The 22,789-nt window shown below is 39.1% G+C and overlaps 1 protein-coding gene across 8 annotated transcripts in view; it reads right to left on the bottom strand.

The window, feature by feature from the left end:
* Positions 1-22,789, bottom strand: part of SPECC1L (sperm antigen with calponin homology and coiled-coil domains 1 like) — a 111,026-nt gene that overhangs the window by 71,322 nt on the left and 16,915 nt on the right. For all 8 annotated transcript variants that reach the window (XM_077834586.1, XM_077834585.1, XM_077834592.1 and 5 more), the window contains 4 exons: positions 19,204-19,393; positions 11,988-12,144; positions 9,292-10,925; positions 7,613-7,820 (listed from right to left, as the gene is read on the bottom strand). In XM_077834586.1, the coding sequence (XP_077690712.1) occupies positions 7,613-7,820; positions 9,292-10,925; positions 11,988-12,144; positions 19,204-19,356 (2,152 nt within the window). In that variant the 5' untranslated portion in view covers positions 19,357-19,393. The remainder of the gene's footprint in view (positions 1-7,612; positions 7,821-9,291; positions 10,926-11,987; positions 12,145-19,203; positions 19,394-22,789) is intronic.

The following is a 22,789-nucleotide window of genomic DNA, read 5'->3' as shown; positions in this document are numbered from 1 at the left end:
GTTATGTAACAAAAAAACCCTATATTTGTAAGTTGCACTTTCATGATAAAGAGATTGCACTACAGTACTTGTAATGAGGTGAAATGAAAAATACTATTTTTGTTTTTTACAGTGCAAATATTTGTAATAAAAAATATAAAGTGAGCACTGTATACTTTGTATTCTGTGTTGTAACTGAAATAGATATTTGAAAATGTAGAAAAACATCCAAAAATACATTTCAATTGGTATTCTCGTTTAACAGTGTGATTAGTTGTGATTAATTTTTTAATCACAATTAATTTTTTGAGTTAATCGTGTGAGTTAACTTTGATTAATCGACAGCCCTAATAATTTTGTACCTAAAGTTAGCAATATTGACTATACATCTGTACTACAGAAGTGTTTACACCTGGGGAATGCCCACCAGACAGAATGCAATCAGTCTGTCTGGCTAGCTAGCTGGGAACAAGCCAATGAATGGACCATTAGGGAGAACAATAGGTCTTTGAAGATGCTAATCTCCCACCTTCCTGACAAGCTTTCCAGGGATGCTTTAACACTGCATGATCATGTGATCAAGCCACCTGGTACTGGACTCCATAACAAAATACCAGTATTTTTCCACTGGTGGGAGGGGGGAGAACCACACTGGAAAACAAAAGCAAAGAGGAGTCCGGCAGCACCTTAAAGACTAACAGATTTATTTGGGCATAAGCTTTCGAGAGTTAAAAAACCTCACTTCTTCAGATGCATGAAAGCTTATGCCCAAATAAATCTTTGTTTTTGTGGATACAGACTAACACAGCTACCCCTCTGATACTTGAAAACAAAGGATTCCCGTCATATGTCAAACCTATTTAAGGCAGGGGAGTGACAAACAGTGTTCGTTCTTCACTGAGTCCCTGCCCAGGATGACTGCTGGAAACGTCTAAGAAACAAAGACAAAGAGGGGAGGGGCAGGAGTGGGCAGGTGAGGAGAAGAGCTGAGCCCAGGCTGGAAAGGTGTCTGGCCTGTGAAAAATACCTGGCGTTTTAATCTGCAAGCAAGAGCTGCTTGCTTCAAGAACCACTGCAATCTGTCTAAAATAACATTTACAGTGAGAAATTACTACTTGTAACCAGTTTCTTTAGTATCTTAAGCTTAGTTTGCATGTTTGTTTCATTTGACAGCTAATCTGCTTTGATCTGTTTGCTAACCCTTATAGTCGCTTAAAATCTCTCTTTTGTAGTTAATAAACTTGTTTTTGTTCGTAACGGGAGAGGGTGGGGGGAGGAGCTGTACATATCTTCCTCCACATTGAGGGAGGGGGCGAATTTCATGAGTGTACGCTGTACAGTTCTCTGTGCAGGCCAAGATGATACAATTTTGGGTTTACACTCCACTAGCTGAAGCCTACACATGCAGTGCTGATTTCAGTGTTTGTGTCTTTCTGCACCTGGGTGTGTCCCTACCTGTGTGTGTGCTGGAGGAGACCTGAGGGCCTGGCTCAGCAGGACAGTGTAAGGGAGCCCAGGCTGGTGGAACAGGCGGGCTCAGTGTTACCCCAGTACACCAGGTGGCACCCTGAGGGGGCGCGGGGGAGGAATCCGTCACATCTATATCTTGTGTATGCGTCAATGATTCTTATTCCCTTGGGCCAATCTAAAACAAAATCTTATAGGCAATCTACAAAAGCATTCCATTTTTCTTCTTAGGTCATGATATTCACTCTTTTCAAGTCTTTTGACAATTTTAAAATATGTGCAGTCATGTGTCATGTATTTTCTTGCAAAACTTCCCTAATCTTAGCCATATTGCCTGGGTTGTTTGTCACAAAATAAATCATGTGGCATTTACTTCCTCTCACTCTTTGAGAAACACTAGAAACTGTAGAACAAAAGATGAATATGAACAACTGAAGATAAATGCTTGTCCCACAAGTAAACATTACTTCCCTCAGTAGCTACTGTAACACAATACAGTAGAACTTCAGAGTTATGAACACCAGAGTTACGAACTGACCAGTCAACCACACACCTCACTTGGAAACAGAAATACACAATCACGCAGCAACACAGACCAAAACAAAAACAAAAAGCAAATACTGTACTGTGTTACACGGAAACTACTAAAAAATAAAGGGAAAGCAGCATTTTACTTCTGCATGGTAAAGTTTCAAAGCTGTATTAAGTTAATGTTCAGTTGTAAACTTTTGAAAAAACAACCATAATGTTTTGTTCAAATTTATGAACGTTTCCGAGTTACAAACAACCTCAATTCCTGAGGTGTTCGTAATTGTGAGATTCTAGTGTAGGCTTGTTGTTAAACTTAAATCACTCATCTATAGTTGCACACAGGCACTCAGTTTCTGAAGATACGCATGCTATGCCTACAATAGAAGCACCAGATTATTACACTAGAACAGTGCTCCTAGTGTGGACACAGATTATACCAGCCAAGTACCAATATAGCAAATACACCCTCCACAAAGGAAACAAATTATAAAAGTGTAGTTTTGCCAGTATAACTGCATCTCTACTAGGGCCTTCTGCTGGCACGGCTACGTCAGCCGGCGACCATACCTCTTCAAGCTCCTGAGTGATATAGCTATACCAGCAGAAGTCTGTACTGTAGACCTGACCGTAGTCTTCTAGATTTAGGGCTTGTCTACCCTTACTGGGGGTTCGAAGCACGGCGATCGATGCATCAGCAATCGATTTAGCGGGTCTACTGAAGACTAGCTAAATCGACAGCCGATCTCTCTCCCGTCGACTCCTGTATTCCACCTGAATGAGAAGCACAAGGTGAGTCGACAGGAGAGTGTCTCCAGTCGACATAGCATAGTGTGGAGCCCACGGTAAGTAGATCTAAGTACATCGACTTCAGCTACATTATTCATGTAGCTGAAGTTGCGCAACTTAGATCGATCTCCCTCCCGCCTGTAGTATAGGCAGGGCTTAAGTGTTTCAAGAGAAGATATACAATCAACACAAATCCTGACAGAGGAGTACAGCATGGCTGAAATTTTTCAGCTTTCTTGAATTGTGGATGTTCTATGTAGGCCTGGTCTATATTTGAAAGTTGTACTGGTAAAACTGCCTGTTACTGATATAATTTTTTTTACCAATATATTTACACAGCTACAAGCCTAGTGTGCATCCATTATATTGGTATAAAGGAGCCTTTTACTGGAATAGCTATTTCCCTTAAAGTAGAGTATCTTTATACCAGTAATAACTGCATCCACACTAGCAGAGTTACACCAGAATAATTATGTTGGTATATTGGTGAACCTGACAATAGTTGTAACAATGCTTTTCAAAGACCACTTGTCTATTATGCTCACCAAAATTGTCTCATTGTTTCCTTGTACTCTGCCTGTATCCAGCTGCTCTCTTTTGTCTTATTCTAAGATGGTGCCTATCCAGAAAGAGTAAATGGGTTTCTAGAGCCAAGACCAGGACTCCTACATGCTAAATTAATACAAATAATAACAATAAAATAATGATTTAAATGATACAGCTTTCTAGAGTAGGAAAACGGTTTGGGTCAAAAATACACCGAAGCACGGGCTTTTTGCTTATCTTTTTTGTGTTTGAGTTTCTGTTATTGTCACACAAAGGTGTTAAGTCCATATGATCAGTCTTACTGGAAGAGATTAACACTTTCAGTGACAAATTTTAGTAGAAAGTCACCTGTGTTAAAATCTTAAGTTTTACTATTAGTAAAACTCACTTGCGTTGAATGAATTGAATCATTTTTTGTATCATACAATAAAAGTGGTATAAATAACCCATCGGCAAGGGTTAAGATGACTGAATTCCACTGAGATTTTAGAGGTCATCTGTGTTTCAAAATATCTTGCATTAAATGTATATACAAACATCTTGATCTTAAGAAGAAAATCTGACAACTGATGTGCTGATTTAAATAGCTAATCTCTGTTATAAAGACAAAATTCACCAAGAGCGTGTGTTTCAAGTGTTCATTCAACATTTATTGTCTGGGTTTTATAGAGATAGGGGTTGTTGGTTTTTTTTCCCTTTTTTTAAACATTAAAAACAAATGGCTACTAGACAATTTAGCATGCTTATTTTACCAAAAGACTTTCAGTTCGGTTCATTTGGTTTTTCAAAGCCTGTATCCAAAACCAGAGCAAAAACGCCATCTAGTGTAATGTTTCTATAAAATACAGGCTTAGTTATACTGGGAATTTCTGTACCTAGTATAAATGTGCTGCACTGGTGTAAAAAATACACATGCAATCTTTATTCTGGAATTTGTTAACTTTTTAGTGCATGACCTGGGAACCTTAACATTCTTTAAAGTAATTTTTACATGCTTATACATAGGATTTTTTTTTTTTTTAAGTTGAAGGGAAAAGTCATGTCACAATCATTAAACACAGTTTGTTTTTTAAAGACATGATTGCATGGAGCATTTTCCCGGTCTTCACTTTCTCCTAGTGCTAACTTTGGTCCTCTCAAACACGTATTAGTGCACAACAACCTATAGTAAGAATCCTTTTCAATAGTGATTTGACTTTTACTGCTCATATTGATTAGCTCATTTAGTTTTGCAAGCTGTTGAACATTATCTACAATTAAATTCCTCATGCAATTAAGTTTGAATTTCATGCCCAGACTGTTGTAATACACTTCTTGCTATATTCCCAGTTTCGTCTTTCTAGTCTCTAGAAGCTATTCAAAGCAATGACACCCAACTTCCTGCACTTGAGCTTCTCATATGTCACTCTATTATTTATTCAGGCTGCTCATTAAACTGAATTCATTTCAAGGTCTTATTACTAATTTCATTTATGAAGTACACCCTCCTACTTTTATGGACTTGTTTCTATGAATTCTCCAACTGTTCATTAATATTCTGTCACTATTTATTGCTTCTCACATCATTCCCTTCATTTAGTTAGCTTGACACTCAGCACATTCTCTCCTCAAAGAGCTACAGCAGTCACTCTATCCTATTTTTTAAATCAAAACCAAAGACTTTTCTTTCCTATTACTCTTTACTATGGTTTAGTTGTTTTAATATGGAGAACCATGCTTTTTCTGAATGGTGCTATATACAGAAACATGTAATGAAGAATTCTCTACATTTAAAAAGCCATTAACATGGACACCATGTATCTGGCCATGCATCTCAGACTAATTCAAGGCCAAAGGAATTGGTTAATCAATCAATATTAGAGAATATGCTGTTGTGATGCATTTTTCTGTCACTTTTATACCACCATCTGTTAAATTTTTGCTCATCATTTATCTCTAGGTTCTAGATCTGGGCTCTGAGCACAAGCCCTAAAGAGATTTGTTCCTTCTCTTCAAGATGTTGCCTTTTTTTTTTCTTCCTATGGGAAGCAGTGACACCAAAGAACTACTGCAAGAATTTTAGTTTTGAAGCCATGAAGAGTTGAGTTTTTAAAGGTACTGATTTATTAGAAGAATATTAACAAAAAGTTAGTTTTAATTATACTATTATTTGGTTATCACACTTTACAGCTACCTGAAGGTGTCATTCTCCTTCCTTCCTATACTTACAATACAGGTTGCTTCCTGAAGCTATTACATCAGATTACTATCCATAAAATTCAACTACAACAGATTAGTATCTAGATAACAGATCAAAGAAGACATGGAATTTCTCATGAAGCTTTGAGCCTAGCAAGATATAGGTCTGCTAACTGACTGAACTGAGGTATGCAGCCTCATGACTGCACACAGCCCTTTTGAGACAGATCTGTGTGACGAAATTGGAACTGCTTAGTAATATTATAAGACGTTCTTTTTAACTCCTGGAAATGTGCTGGAAATGGCCCACCTTGATTATCACTTCAAAAGGTTTTCTCTCCCCCCACCCCACTCTCCTGCTGGTAATAGCTCATCTTAAGTGATCGCTCTCCTTACAATGTATATTTTTTCATGATGTGCGTGTGTATATAAAATCTCCTCACTGTACTTTCCACTTTATGCATCCGATGAAGTGAGCTGTAGCTCACGAAAGCTTATGCTCAAATAAATTGGTTGGTCTCTAAGGTGCCACAAGTACTCCTTTTCTTTTTGCGAATACAGACTAACACGGCTGCTACTCTGAAACCTATGTGGATACTGTATATTAACCCGGATTATTGGAGTGTTTACCATATGATTTTGCTTAATCGGGGACTGTGAAGACAAATCAAGAAGGAAAAGAAAGAATGGCTCAAGATAAGCTACCACTAAGCAAACATTTGAGGGATGTTATGTGACAATAGCAGAGCCATTGGCTGTGAGAACTCCTGCGTGATCTTCTGCTAAGCCTACTGGACTGATTTAATCTAGAAAGACCAAAGCCCAAAAACATAGAAGAATAAAAAACTATGGCAGTTCAGGGAAAGTAAACTGATATGAAGACACCTGCCAGGGCATCTAAAGATGTTATGCCTACTGAAGTTACACTCAGGTTAGTCTCTAAGGTGCCACAAGTACTCCTTTTCTTTTTGTGGATACAGACTAACACGGCTGCTACTCTGAAACTCAGGAAACTAAGTCTTTAGGTAAGACAGACATGTATGTAGAATGTTGTTTTAAGATCCTTATTCTTTAAAGGCTTTGTCCCTATTGTTGAAGCAAACATTACTTTGATGTTAAGAAGGATGTTTTGTCACTGTATACTACTGGTCACAGACTCCCAAAGGGAAGAACTGCAGGTCTCTGAACTCAGTCAGATGTGCTGGGTAAGCATGGTTAATCCACAAGGTACTGTAGCTCAGGGCTTGGGCTCAGAGTGGGACAAATGCAGACTTCCATACCAAGATATGTAAAAGGCATGAAGCCTGACACTTGCGACAATGCACTCTGAAAGACCGGAAGGGGGACAAAGGTGCTGTTAGCTCTGTAACCATGACAATCTATATTCAGATTTTCAGACAGACACTCCCCACTGAACTACTAGGCAAGACTGGCAGGCATGATTTTTGCTGGATGCTTTGAGTGAGTCTTGAGCCACGCTATTCAGGAAATGGACGCTAAGAGACAACAGGATAGAAAGTTTTCCCAACCTGCTTGAGTTTTCCCAACCAGAGCTGCCAAATTCATTTTCAGTTTCACGGTTTGAGCAAGTACACATGGATGTGACCATGAAGACAACAGTATATGCAAAATTCTTTAGGGTCCCTGTCCAATTTCTCCATTGAAAATACATTTTCTTCAACAGGGAGACTTTTCTTGGTCTAGAAACAATCAAATTATTCAGATGTAGATCTATTTAACTTTTGGAAGTTTATGTATCTTTGCTGTACTGGAGAGATAAGAGAACTTGGGTTCTCCCAGACAGAATTAAATCAAATCACAGGTAATAAGCCACAATCTGAATCTATAACTACATGCAGTTCTGCTTGAAAAGTGACTCAAAATGGCACTGAGGCTTCATATTTATTCTCACGATTGCCAGTTCATATTTTCTCAATGTACATGTGTCCGGCCCCATCCCCAACTACTAGTCCTGCAAGCCCAAAGTCAAGCTGAGTTCTTTCTTTCTGCAAGGTTTATTCTGATTTCAAATAACATGTGCAAACCACAATTAAAATACTTTTACTATCCTGTTTCAGCTGTTTTCAAGTTAAAATACGCTACAAGAGGAATTCGTATCACTTACTCTCTAAGTCAGATATGATGAGGTTGTCGTGAAGTTTCACAGCTCGATGTTGCTCTACTTCATCTTCCAACTCGAAGATGGTTTCTTTCATGTCACTTCTTTCAGTCTCTTTTTCCTCCAGCTCTGCCCGAAGCTTTTCTAGAGTCATATTGAGATCATCAATTTGCTTCTTGGCTTCTTCTTGGAAGACTCTGTATTCATCTTCAACCTGAAGAACAACCATTAAGTGACCAAAATGAATTCAGGACAAAGATGAACTCTTAAGATAAAAACTGGTTGCATTTCACTGCCATAGCAATCATCCTTAAAATATTTTTTAAAATCTCATAAGAACTAAATTTAATATCAAGAAGTGTTATGTGAACTGAGAAGCTTTATGTAAATTCATTAGGAATTGCTATATCTGGACCAAGGTGTGATGTGTGATATGTAACTTTTGGCTGCACTGCAACTATCAATTTGGACCACTTTCACAGTTAAGCTTTTATTTCCAAGCTGAATTTATTTCAGAATCTACCAAGCATCCCACCACATGACTAGTGAAGCAGTAACAGAATAGTACTCAGAGTAACAGCCGTGTTCGTCTGTATTCGCAAAAAGAAAAAGAGTACTTGTGGCACCTTAGAGACTAACCAATTTATTTGAGCATAAGCTTTCGTGAGCTACAGCTCACTTCATCGGATGCATACTGTGGAAAATACAGAAGATGTTTTTATACACACAAAGCATGAAAAAATGGGTGTTTATCACTACAAACGGTTGTCTCTCCCCCTACCCTACTCTCCTGCTGGTAATAGCTTATCTAAAGTGATCACTCTCCTTACAATGTGTATGATAATCAAGGTGGGCCATTTCCAGCACAAATCCAGGTTCTCTCCAATGGCCCACCTTGATTATCATACACATTGTAAGGAGAGTGATCACTTTAGATAAGTTATTACCAGCAGGAGAGTAGGGTGGGGGGAGAGACAACCGTTTGTAGTGATAAACACCCATTTTTTCATGCTTTGTGTGTATAAAAACATCTTCTGTATTTTCCACAGTATGCATCCGATGAAGTGAGCTGTAGCTCACGAAAGCTTATGCTCAAATAAATTGGTTAGTCTCTGAGGTGCCACAAGTACTCCTTTTCTTTCAGGATAGTACTGAATCACAAGCTGAAATGAGAAGCAGCCAGAAAAATGAGTACTAGTCCCCCCTCCCACACACACACAAACCTGACTGCAAGAACAAGGTTTAAGCCCTGAGCTAATATTTTCATCATTTTATGCTAATTATTGAGAAAGAATATCAGAGTACAACACATGAGGTACCCCCAAGGTAAATCAACTATAAATTATTTACACCTGCTCAAGGGTGTCCCACAATGGCAATATTTAAAAACAATGATTTGCTTAATTCCAACTAAGGTTTTACACATCTATATTTTCCCTTAAAAACGAGTCATTTATATGCGTAATCCAGTACAACTGCGCTTAGATGTAAAAAGCTTCATAAAAGGATACACTTTTTTTGTACATAAGATCCAGTAGAAAAATCTTGAATATAGGCACATTCTGGTAAAGCTCATAACTGGTCACATAACTCCAAGGAACAAATTGAAAAACTGTAATGAACAGTAGAGGGAGGGTTGGAGGCTTATACGTATAAGATATAGAATATAATTGTTTGAACACTACCTTAGCAATGGCATCCTGCAATCGATTGGCATCATTGCGAGTGAGAGCCAGCTCTTCCTGCAGACTGCTGGCCAAAGTCTCTGCTTTTTCCTTGTCCAGCCTGACACTCTCCAGCAAATCTTGTATATCTGATTTATCTCCAGAGTTGTGTATAGAGTACAGTTCAGCCACTTTTTGCTTTTCATGCTCCAGCTGAGCTTTTAGCCGGTTCATCTCAATCTGATCACTGGCTACTGTGGCTTTGTACTCCTCTAAGGTGGCTGCTAATGCTGCCTTACTTTTCTGCTCTGACTCAATAATTCGTTCCATGTGGTGGTTCCGTTCTTTCAGTGCCCCTATAATTTCTTGGGCCTCCTTGTTATCTTGCTCTGCCATCTTCAAAGTGTTGCTCAGATGCTGCTGGACACCCAGCAGTTGCTCTCGTTCAAAACGAGCATTCTCAGCAAGGTCCATATAACGTTGCTCTAACTCCATATACCTCCCACTTTTCATATCTTCATCAATAACATATGAGATGTGATGTTCATCTAAAAGGGAGCGGAAATATTCAATCTGCCGGCTGAAGTGTTCTAACTTGTCACTCTGCTGACACAAGGATTCCATAAGAATTACTTTTTCTTCTCCAAGTCTTTCATTCTCACTGTTCAGCTCTTGAGTTATTTGTTGTAAATCTGCAAGTTCCTGAAGCGTTGCTTGAAGCTCCTCAGATGTACTATGCTGGTTCTCTTCCATCTGGTGTATCCGTTCTGTCAGACAAGCTACAGAAACTTCACTTGCATTGCCACTGCTTCCTTTCCTAGATCTTTCTATGCTTGGTACTCCTTCAGACTCTGAAGACGATGGAGCATCTAAGGCATCATCACTTGATGTAAGTGGCTGATAAACTTCACTGCACTCACTGTCTAAATTATCCATGGAGTTACTATGTTGATTGTCCATTAAGGTGTTTTCGTCCTGACTCAACAAATCTTCCATTGAACCAGGAGCAGAACCTTCCACTGAAGATGTAAGAGTGCCACCACCATCACTGTGATTACCAGTTGTGATCTCTGGGCTCAAAGATTGGTAGCCAAAGAGTTTCTCAGAGTTGTCTAGCCTTTGTTCCAAAGAAAAGCCCAATGCATTTAATCTGTCCTTCAACATTCGATTCTCATTCTTCAATTGGTTGAGTTCTTCTCGGATGGCAGTGTTTTGCTCTTGTAACTGCAATAACGTAGACTCTACATCAGTTGGCTGGTGAACAACAATGGCCTCTTTTTCCTCAGACTTCTCATCACCCTCAGGCTGATCTTCATTAAGGCCAAGCTGAGCACGCATGTCTCTGAGTTCATTCCTCAAGTGTAAAATCTCCACATCTTTAGTTTTTGCTAAAGTCAGAAGATCTTTCACTTTAGCTTCCAAAGCAGCTTTGTCACTAATTTGATTGTCCGATTTGGACTTGCTCATCCGAACATCAGACTCTGGATTAGTACGACTACGGGAGCGTTTTGCCAGAATGGTATCATTAGTCCCCTGTCCTGTCAAAGGCAGTTTTTTGCTTTGGTTCAGACGGGAACGATCGCGTATTCTTTCCCTAGAAGAGCTAGATTCTTTATTTCCAGATGAAGTGCTACGCTTGGCTGTGGAGGTCGAACCTGTATGTTTTTAAAAATGTAATTTTAATTCATTTAAAAAATCAGCAACGTGAGTACAGGTATGAAATTACATATGACTATATATGTTGCTATGATTATAAAAGGGCTGACATTCCAAACCACACTTTTGAAATGAAATATGTACAATCTATTTATGAGAGTCTCAAATAAGGTTTAAATATTCTTTACAGTGTCTGAAGACATGTTAAGCCCCCCTCAAAACAAGGATTAAAAAACCTATTGTTTGCAAGAGGAAAAGAGATTCTCCCCCAAAGTTTCTAATAAATTGTATAAAAAAAATGAAGAGTAATTATATGTAAGATACTTGATATTCTCTCTTTAAGTTCACAGATCATAGATACATCTTCACTTTTAGGTGTGGGAACACAGTTCCCATTTGAGTACTTTTTATAAACATGTATACTCTGATCCAAGAATAAAATCAGTGTATTTAAATATTCTCACCATCAAATTCAATTTCTCACCATTCTCACTCAAAAATGCTGAAGCAGAGAGCAGCAGCATCACTTCTTAACTGCAAGGTGACTTACAATTTTATTAACTTTACTGAGCCCCAAAACTACCAATCCGACAACAAACATATTTCTACTAATTGTGTTGTGATAAACACTATGGAATGTCACACCTGCCTGAAGGCTTTACAAAATTATTTCTCCTTATTTAAGTACATGAGCAGAGATTATTAGCTTAACACCCTGTATTGAAGATATTCATCCCTTACCTAAAACCTTTAATGACCAAAGTAGGGATTTTTCTAGCAGCATGTGTCTACACTAGTTGTTGGTCCCAGTGAATACCACTATAGAAAAAGCTAAATGACCAATATAAAAAAATAGTATATGTAAGGATTTGCAGGTGAATATTTTAATCAATACAAACTGGGTGAGTAGGGTCATTGGCAGAGTGTTCTATTTGGCCTGGCCTTTGCTGAGCTCTTTGTTAGATGCTTTGTACCCTGCCTATGGAAGAGTTGCAATGGTTTCATAACGGAACAACAAAAAGCCAAGGAAACAACCCTTTGAGACTAATATCTCCTTGTACCTGTAATAGTCTTGGGTTTATTCTCCAGGTTGTTCATGGTGGTCCCTGAAGCTGAAGATGCTGTAGATGTGCAGGTGCTCTTCTTTGCCTTCACACCATTGGTCATAGTCACCCCACCACCAGCCATCCCCGCTAAAAGGTCATCACTACTTTTTGTCTGAAAAGGGAAAACGATATTAACATGACTGGATATGAAGTGCAGGACCGGAAATGTTGACTAATCAAAGCTGCTGTTATTACAAGTGAATATTTTTAAACACAATATATTTTAAGATCTAAAAAACACATTCAGTACATTATTGCTTAGATAACACCCACTATTAGTCAATCCACTACTCTGACACACAAGGTGGGTCAGGTAATATCTTTTATTGGACCAGCTTCTGTTGGTGAGAGAGAGAGACAAGCTTTTGAGTTATACAGAGCTCTTATTCATGTCTGGGAAAGGTACTAAGGGCTTATCTACTCAACAAAATTAGGTGGACTTAATTTAGGTCAACCTACAGCTACCACAGTAATTCAATCAGCTGTTGGCGTCCACACTACCCTCCTTCTGCCAGTGTCACATGTCCCCACCAGGAGTGCCTACACCAGTTGACAGCCAAGTGTGGGGCACTAACAGCCATGCAGAGCTCACAGCTGTAGCCCCCACCCTCCCTGGTGTGCCAGCCCAAGCTGTGAGCCTGGCGGAGGCTTATGGAGCCTACCAGCGGTAAAACTAACATGGGGGAGGGGGTGCGCGGCTCACAGCTGGAGCCCTGAAATTGTGCTGGTAGGTTCCTGGCTGTGAAATTGAGCCCCACGCCAGGCTCACAGCTCAGGTGGTCATGCCAGAGTGAGGGCTCCAGCTGTGAGCCCAGTGCCAGGCCATCAGCTTTGGGGGGCTCAATTTCACAGCAAGGATCCTACCAGCAGCAAAATTCACAGCCCTGTGAAATTGACAAGGATGTGAAGGAGACACAATAGCAGCCATGAAACTGACAAGAATGACAACCAACAGCTGAAGTAATGCAGTGTCTACATGGACACTGTGTTGCCTTATCTACTCCAGTATAAGCACTACGCCTCTTGTGGAGGTGGAGTTATGTCGTCAGTGTGGCGGCCACTTACTTCGGTGGAAGCAGCATTCCAGAGAAGACACTGACATAATTACGTTGAGGTAAGCTGCCTTACTTGCACCTAACTAGTGCAGACCAAGCCTGAGAGTGCCACAACTAAATACAAGATTAAACAGATAGTTTATCTTAAGTAGTTAGCACATATTCTAAGAGATCATGAAGTGCCTGTTAACACACTGTTGTCATAGGGGAAAAAGGGGGGGCAGGAATTAGTGAGTTACAGATTGCTGTAATAAGCCATAAATTCAGCGTCTTTATTAAGACCATGATTTTTAGTAGCTAGCAAAGTTATGAATTTAAGCTCCCACGCTCGTCTTTTGTTGTGCAGGTTTCCTTTGAGGATAAGGACTAACAGATTAGATATAGAGCGATCACTTACTGAAAAGTTTCAGAGTAGCCGCCGTGTTAGCCTATATCTGCAAAAAGAAAAGGAGGACTTGTGGCACCTTAGAGACTAACAAATTTATTTGAGCATAAGCTTTCGTGATGCATCCAATGAAGTGAGCTGTAGCTCACGAAAGCTTATGCTCGAATAAATTTGTTAGTCTCTAAGGTGCCACAACTCTTCCTTTTCTTTTTACTGAAAAGTGTTCACCCACAGGTGATATGGTGTTTGTCTTTTATCATTTCTTGTGTCTCTCACCAACAGCAGTTGGTCCACTAAAAGATATTAACTAACCCACCTTGTCTCTCTAGTATTGTGGGATTGACACAGCTTCTATACCACTGCATAATCTACTATTCTAGCACTTTGAAACAAGTTTTTAAAAAGTTTTTAAGACTATTTCAATGCAAGAACCCTGGATACCAGTGCATCTATATAAGCATCCTATTCCAAAGTATAAATGCAAATCATCAGTTTCACTGCAGGTGCATGTATAGTTCTGAGCAGCTGTAAAACTAACCCCATCCTTTAAATTTTTCTGCGCTACTGAAATACAGGGCAAGTCTACAATACAGTAAATACAGTGCAATACAATAAAAACAATACAATAAAATCAGTGCAGCTGCACCACTGTAGTGCTTCTGGTGAAGACACTCTAAGCTGACAGGAGAAAGCTCTCCCATCAGCTTAATAACTCCAACCCTGTGAGAGGCAGTAGGCAGCTCTCCCGCTGACATAGCACTGTCTACACTGCGGGTTAAGGTTGGTATAACAACGTCACTCAGGGGGATGGATTTTTCACACCCCTGAGCGACGCAGTTATACTGAAGTTTAGCATAGACCAGGTTACAGACAGTTTGAATCCTCTCTCCCTCCCAGATCAGAGAACTGAATTGCTGTATCATTTTTTATTCACAGAATGAAATATTAGTGAAAGTAAGTAATGAAGCTTTAAAAAGTCTCTCTTTTTCATTACCGGTTGAAAAGATGGTCTGTTTGTTGGGATGTGTGCCTTCCCAAGCCCAAAGAGTTGGTTTTCACTGTTCAATATAAATCAAACTCTAGAAATGCCAAGTCATTAATTAGATTGACTGAATTTAAAACCCTTAAAACCATTTTTTTTGTAAATAAAGAGGCAGGAGGTTATTGATTTTATATAATCATAACACTTAAAATGAAAAGAAAATGTGTAAATAAATTTGCTACTCTGAGATTTGGCTTTCTTCTGTTTGCAACACTTACCACCTTTGATTACATGGCAGAAATTCTTAAGACTGGATGACTACAATATGTTGAAGTTTCAACCGGCAATTGCCAAAACCTAGCTCTTAAGATTCACCATGAATTAAGCTAAACTGAATTAAAGACTTCTTTAATTCTGAATAAAAGTATTCACATGGGGATTTAATGTGGTTTAACTGACCACTTCAAATTCACACCATTAGTTAATTCAGATTAACTTTCTTGGATGCCTCCATGTAAACAAACCCTATGTCTTGATTTTCCAGAAAATTTATCAGTTTATAGCACTTTACATATTCAGAGCAGAGCTCTTATTGACTTCAGTTGCGAGTGCTCAGCATTTCTGTAAATAGGACTTCAGGTGTCTTAATTTGGGAACTCAGAAAATGAGAAAAATAGTTAGCAGCCACCTGTGAAAAAATTCAATTAAGTGACTTCCCCAGCATCATATAGAAACACTGTGGCAGAGGCAGAGATATAATCCAGTTTTCTGGGATGACATTCAACTGACTAAACCATGAGATCATACTTTCTCTTCCTGCAGTCCTCTCTCCATCGCACATCTTCCTGCTTCTTCAACAAAACAGGTGGGGGTCCTGCCAACAACCACTGTATTAACTACACAACTGAGATTCATTCCCAGAGTTCCATCCATTCTTTGCACTGAATGAGGCAGGGCTCCTGAGGACAAAATGCAGTTAAGTCTCCCAGACAAACTTAACACTGCCCTGCAGTGACACCATGAGGAGAAAAAAAAAAAAAAGAAAAAGTGTGTCCTTAAATATCAGTTTAACGAGTTCAGTCTGATCTGGAACCAAAAAAATTATTATGAACCATAATAATTTTATGATTAATTACATGGTGTCACTACAGGTTGGTGTTTGAGTGCCTTAACTGTGCATTTCCAAACCTTGTTTGGATTTCTTTAAGTTTAACTTTAATTGAGTGTTCTGTGTTTATGTAATGATCTATATAAAATTACATCACTATTTAGGTATTTTAATTAGGGCTGTCGATTAATCAGTTAACTCATCACAGTTTTTAATCACAGTTTTAATCACATAATTAAACAACCGAATATCAATTGAAATTTATTAAATATTTTTGATGTTTTTCTACATTTTCATATATATTGTATTCTGCGTTGTAATTGAAAGCAAAGTGTATATTACTTATTATAAATATTTGCATTGTAAAAATTATGAACAAAAATAGTATTTTTCAATTCACCTCATACAAGTACTGTAATCTTTGTTGTGAAAGTGAAACACAAATGTGGATTTTTTGTTGTTGTTATATAACTGCACTCAAAAACAAAATAATGTAAAACTTCAGAGCCTACAAGTCCACTCAGTCCTACTTCTTGTTCAGCCAATCGCTAAGACAAACAAATTTGTTTACATTTACAGGAAATAATGCAGCCGTCTTCTTATTTACAACGTCACCAGAAAGTGAGAACATGGCACTTTTGTAGCAGGCATTGCAAGGAATTTACATGCCAGATATGCTAAACGTTCGTATCCCTTTCATGCTTCAGCCACCATTCCAGAGGACATGCTTCCATGCTGACGACACTCATTTAAAAAATAATGCGATAATTAAATTTATGACTGAACTCCTTGGGGGAGAATTGCATTCTGCCATATATTTCATGTTATAGCAATCTCAATTGATGACTCAGCACATGTTCATTTTAAGAACGCTTTCACTGCAGATTTGACAAAACGCAAAGAAGGTACCAATATGAGATTTCTAAAGATAGCTACAGCACGCGACCCAAGACAGAAGAATCTGAAGTGCCTTCCAAAAATCTGAGAGGGGAAAGGTGTGGAGCATGCTTTCAGAAGTCTTAAAAGAGAAACACTCCGATGCGAAAACTACAGAACCCGAACCACCAAAAAAGAAAATCAACCTTCTGCTGGTGGCACCTGACTCAGATAATGAAAATGAACATGCGTTGGTCTGCACTGCTTTGGATTATCATCAAGCAGAACCCATCATCAGCATGGATGCATGTCCCCTGGAATGGTTGTTGAAGCATGAAGGGACATATGAATCTTTAGCGCATCTGGTACGTAAACATCTTGCAACGCTGGCTACAACAGTGCCATGAGAACGCCTGTTCTCGCTTTCTGGTGACATTGTAAACAAGAAGCGGGCAGCATTATCTCCTGCTAATGTAAGCAAACTTCTTTGTCCGAGCAATTTTTGAATGCAGTTTTTGAATGCAGGTTTTATTTTTGAATTCAGTTTTTATTTTTACTTAATTCTACATTTGTAAATTCAACTTTCATGATAAAGAGATTGCACTACAGTACTTGTATTAGGTGAATTGAAAAATTCTATTTTTTGGTTTTTTTACAGTGCAAATATTTGTAAAAAAAATAAATAGTGAGCACTGTACACTTTGTATTCTGTGTTGTAATTGAAATCAATATATCTGAAAATGTAGACAACATCCAAAAATATTTAAATAAATGGTATTCTATCATTAACAGTGCAATTAATTTTTTTAATCACACGATTACTTTTTTTAATTGCTTGACAGCCCTAATTTTAACCTGAATTACGGATATGTTCTCAATCGTAACTCCAGCTAAACAACTTTTGTCTAGGAATATGTATTAAAATTCACAAAAAAAATACAACAGACTCCAATAAATTTTAAGGTTAGATGACATTTTCTGCATGAAGATGCCAGCATGCCAGAGGCTTCATAGACAACACCATAAATGATAAAATTACATAGATAAGTTCCTTTTAAAATGGCAGTAGCTTATTGATATTTTAACTCCCTCAGACATATAAATTGCCAGAGCGCTTAAGTCTACAAACTACAACCTTCCAACTTCTCCTACATATGGGAACAGTTGAAAGATGTACATAGTTTTATTTCACACAGCTGGCATGATGACAACCGCATGAGAATGAGTCACTCAGCTATGTCACTAAAACCTAGCTAAAACCCTTAAGGTGCAACAACGCTCAGTCACTAGTTAAGAAGGGAATTTCTTGCTCTGCCTAAGATACGTGTAATTGACATAATACTCTTTAAAACTGTACACCTGAGTTGCCTGAAGTGCTACTGATAAAGAGAGAAAATTGTAAACACACAGTAGGCCAAATCCTTTCAGAGACAGCTAGATAGATCATTCTCTTCTTTGTTTTGATTGGAGGTATGACAGCTGGAAGCTCTTGATGAGTAAGCTACATACCACAATCAGAAGTACATGCCAGTCAGCTCTTAAGAGGACAGTTGTCGATGACACTGGACACTACTCAGAATGGCTACGTATCACAAGATGGTTTTGTATTAAACAGGATGCAAGGTACAAACAATGTTTTGTCAGGAATCTATTTCTAAACATAAGAATGTGCAGATTCACCAGCTGGGGAGAGAAAATAAAGTCCCAAGTACAAGGCATTTCACATGTCCCTGTATTCAAGGCTCATTTTATTGTTAAAACAACATCCCAAAACAAACGTCACAAAATTCAGGGTAGTAACTATCTAAGACTTTCCTAATTTCTATTAGCTGGTAGGGGAGAGGAACACCCTTTGATTTTGGTAATCCTGTCTGGTTATTTTGGAAGCCCCGGACATGGATCTCCCAGATCGTGGGTCTCTCCTGTCTGCCACCCATCTGAGAGGCAAGAAAGATTATACTTGGCTTCCTGTAAGTCACATGCTTGCTCCCAGTGATGTTCCCTGAGACTACACCACTCAATTTTAAAAGGGCCCAGGGGACGTAAAAGGTGCCATGTGATGTGCACATATACTCCAAAGCCTGGTGCCTTGTTAAGCCGAGAGTAAGGAAAAACCTACAAGATAAATAAGATGGAAAGTAGGAGCAGCACCAGTTAGGCTCCACCACACACCAGTTAGGCTGAAGCTCCACTCCTGATACAAAATGGAGAGAGCATAGAAAACTACAGGAACAGTGCGGCTGCAGGGATCTGACACCAGTCACCAATGTTAAGTATACCAAACACGCAGTCTCTTAAAATATAGTCCTCTCAATTCCCCACTGAAGTATCCATCTTGAGAAATTTCAATTGGAATTTTTAATCTTTACACAGAGCTTATCACATCCTACTACCACTCCACGAGTCAGTCAAAGAAACTTATTCAAGAGCAACACATGGCACTCCGTTTGAGACAGCAATTCATGACGCCCAGTGGAAGGCAGCTCAGTTCCCCTTTTTACAGAGAAGTCAGGAAAGTTAAGTTCCATAAGGTGCATTGCCTTCCACCATAGTACATATAAACACATCAAAAGCAGCAATACTTAGTGACCATAGCATTCGTAATCTCTCATTATGTCCTGCATTGTGTAACTACTGAAATTCTCTTCAGTCATTTAGAGATTATGAATCCCAGTTTTCCATTGCATCAGTATACTTATTCTAAAATGCTATCCTTCCAAATCCCTTATTGTCCAAAAAAATCAAGGCAGTCTATTAGAGCTTACCTTCAGCAGGGATGTTGATGTTCCAGTTTTTGAGAGTTTTGTTACTGCAGACACTGAGGAGCCGTTTTCTGGTTTGATTTTTTCTATTGTTTGAGTTTTATTTATCCCGGGCACTTTGGGCACTGAGCCAACAGACCTGCTTGCTTTCTTCATTCTGGGCTGCCTCTTTGTGATTCATTTACAAACAAATCTGTGAACCCCAAAAAGTGTTAGAGAAGTGTTAAATACAAGACAAGTGAGATGTAATATAGCTCTTTGAATGATTTGTTTAAAATCAGTACCCCAATGATAACAACAACAAGCATAAGCCAGAGGCAAATGCACATGATTGAGGAAGAAGAGTTTTCACAGTAGAGAGATTTTTGCCAAAAATTAAGTGTTCAAAGCAACAGAACTCCCAGGTTATATATAAAAAAAAGTCTTCAAAGTCTCTTACCACAAATAGCACTGAACTGATGGCATTTTATAATCCTGCCTCCTTACCAGCAAAAACAAGGCTCATCAGGACAGTGATGTTTTTGATCTCTGACTGAAACGAAGAAAAATACAGTGGGAGTACTCTCTATCAACTGACTGATAAATGATTACCAACACTGGCCTTAGGGAAAGAGAATCTGCCAAGCTGAAAGGAAAGTGCTGTAAAAGTTCTGGCAGTTAGAGGGGAAAGACATATTAATATATAAAATTCAATGTTTGAAAATCCACTCTCCCTCTAAACAGTTGTGAAGAGAACGTTGTCTCTGGCATTCATGGGGGTCCAGCCATGTAGTTTAGAAGAAATTACGTTCTTAGCTCTTATGATTGAGAAGATTTCCTTCTGAATGGGAGCCAAACATAAAACAGTACACTACTGTCTTCCTGAGTCTGCAGACAGGCCACTTCAATGCTTCTGTCATTGCTCATAGTCTTTTGTTGCTTGTGAAAACTATCAGTTTCACTACTACAATTCCCAATATGTTGAGAGCATATCAGAATTCCAATTTCACCCTCTGGGGCACGAAAAACCTATGAGTAGCAGCAGTGGTGAGCACTACTGCTGTTCACAAGGGCAGACAACTCAAAATAGAGACTAGAGCAGGGGTCTCAAACACGTGGCCCGCGGAGCTATTTGCTGCGGCCCGCCAAGCTCCCCACGTCCTCCCCCCCCCAGTCCCCTCCCAGTTATTTCCTGCAGCCGCCAACCTCCCCTCCCCCACTGCCCCCCCCAGGGCACCTCGTCCCCGCTCCTCTGCCTACCTCCAGGCACTTCCCCGGCACCAAACAGCTGTTTGGCAGCACGTAGCTGTTTCCAGGGGGGAGGAGCAGGCAGCCGCGTGCTCAGGGGAGGAGGCGGAGAAGAGGTGGGGCAGGAGCAGGGATTTGGGGAAGGGGTTGGAATAGGGGCAGGGAGGGGGCGGAGTTGGGGTGGGGACTTTGGGGAAGGGGTTGGAATGGGGGTGGGGTAGGGGTGGAGTGAGGTCGGGGCCAGCTGCAGCAGGGGGAGGGGGGCGGAGGCAGTGTCAGTGATGCAGCACTCGGGCCAATGTATTAGTCTTCATGCAGCCCTCCTGGTAATTTGAGTTTGAGATCCCTGGACTAGAGGGAAAGGCAGAATAATGGAGATCCACCACGCATAGCAGCCAGGGAACTGGATGAGGATTAGAAAAGGAGGGAACATTCTCACTCTTTCAGGAGCCAATTAGTGAAGAAAATAGCTATTATCACTCCTCTCTCCCAGTCAAGAGACTCTGGAATGGAAGAAGAGAAGGAAAAGAAAGCTTCCGCTCCTACGAGGCAGCCATAAAGTCAAGGGAAGTAGGTGTTCAGATTTATCAGAGTCTCATTACCTAGTGCTTACAGGAAACATGGAACAAGAACATCTTTCTCCCCTTCTACAAAAAAGGGCATTTGAACTACATGAATGGTTAGAGATGATTCAGAGTGTGGAGAAATGCTGCATATAAATGCAGTGATCAGGACTACCAATAACGTTTAACAAAATAAATGCCTAAAAGAACCTTACACGACTCCCCTCGCCCAATATGCACACAAACTACTTTTTAAATTTAAATTTCTTTCAACTTAAAAACCTTTATGTATATTTGGATGCATTCAAATCTGCAGATACTGTTAGCAGCAGCACTTTTCATTTTTAAACTCCTGAAATTTATTACAACTGATCACAAGTGTTCTTCTATTCCCCTGGCAATTACATGTAATTAGCAAATAGAAAGTAAGAGGAATTTGCAATTAAATGGTTGTTTATAAACTAAAGCTTCCTCATTGTCAACCATTTGATATGGCTGATTACAGCAAGATTCTTCTCCCATCCCTGAATTCGAACATTTTAGTTTGGCCATTTTTGAACGGTCAGAAAGCCAAAAAAGCTTTTAACTACCACCACATTTGTGTAACAAATTCTGCTCTGTTTTACAGACAGCATTATATAATCAATGAAAGACCTTTCAGAATGCCTATGCACAAGACAGAAGAATTCAAGGGACAATTTTTTTTTTTAAATTATGATTTCAGGGAAAAACCTACAGTTACTACGGCCTTCTCAACTTTACATTATTTACAGGCGACTTATAATTGCTACAAGCGCCCTATTTGATTGTAGTTGGAGACTGAAACTAATCTGACTCAACAGTCAAGGTCAACCAAGACATATGGACCTTGCCAATTCCTCACACTGTATTAAACCTTACCCTTTAAATGCTCAGAGCTAAGACCAAGTTGTCACACCTACACTCGTATCATTTATCAAGTGATAATTTGCAACTATTTAAAATATGACAAATATTAACTATATATTCACACCCAAGATGAGAAATATTCTTATCCTTTCATCTATGACAAAAGATTGTGCTTTATTAAATTGTGAAAAATATATGGCACAGGCAAAAATCAAGGTGTGAGGATTATTTCTTGAGCAAGCTTTTGCACTATGATGAAGTATGGGATCTCTTCTTATAATTTTGTTTACTGTTCTAAAGCATACAAGCTTTGCCTGTGTACCTGTAAAACAGGTTGCAGGCAAAATTCAAGTTATATCTTGACTTAAGACAAGCACCTTGTACAGCCAATATCTCACTGCTCTAATGAAATCTAGAATACCCTCTGTGGTGGTAAGAAAAGAGCATGTGAAAGATATAAATGTAATATGTGGTTGATGTAGCATAAGGAAAAGTGTTCGGATATTTCATGTTATTAGCCTTTCCTAAGAATGGTTAGGAAGAAATGAACAATTTAAAAACAAGGAAACTGAGAGGATGAGCCTTAAGGGACTGCTTGGCTAATCTAGTTATCTATTTAAAAAACCCTGGTTAATCTGAAATCTCCTTTGAAATTAAAATAAATTTAAAGTTTGCTTACCTGTCCAAAATGTGTTAGTATTCCCATCCCAAACTGTGTCTTTCTATAGCCAATGCCCCTTTCAGATTTACACCTTTCTATATTTTACTATTTGTATGTAATTACATAGACTAGAGGAACTGGTTTACTGCAGCAAATAAAGTCACCAGATTAGTCTAAAAAAAGATACAAATATAGGCAGTCAAAACATTTTCACAGAAAGATGCAGTTTAGACTTTCTGCACTTGAATTA

This window comes from Eretmochelys imbricata, chromosome 15 (assembly GCF_965152235.1).
Source record: "Eretmochelys imbricata isolate rEreImb1 chromosome 15, rEreImb1.hap1, whole genome shotgun sequence".
Classification (NCBI taxonomy): Eukaryota; Metazoa; Chordata; order Testudines; family Cheloniidae; genus Eretmochelys; species Eretmochelys imbricata.
The sequence above is the reverse complement of the archived record's forward strand: the minus strand, read 5'-3'. Positions and strand labels throughout refer to the sequence as shown.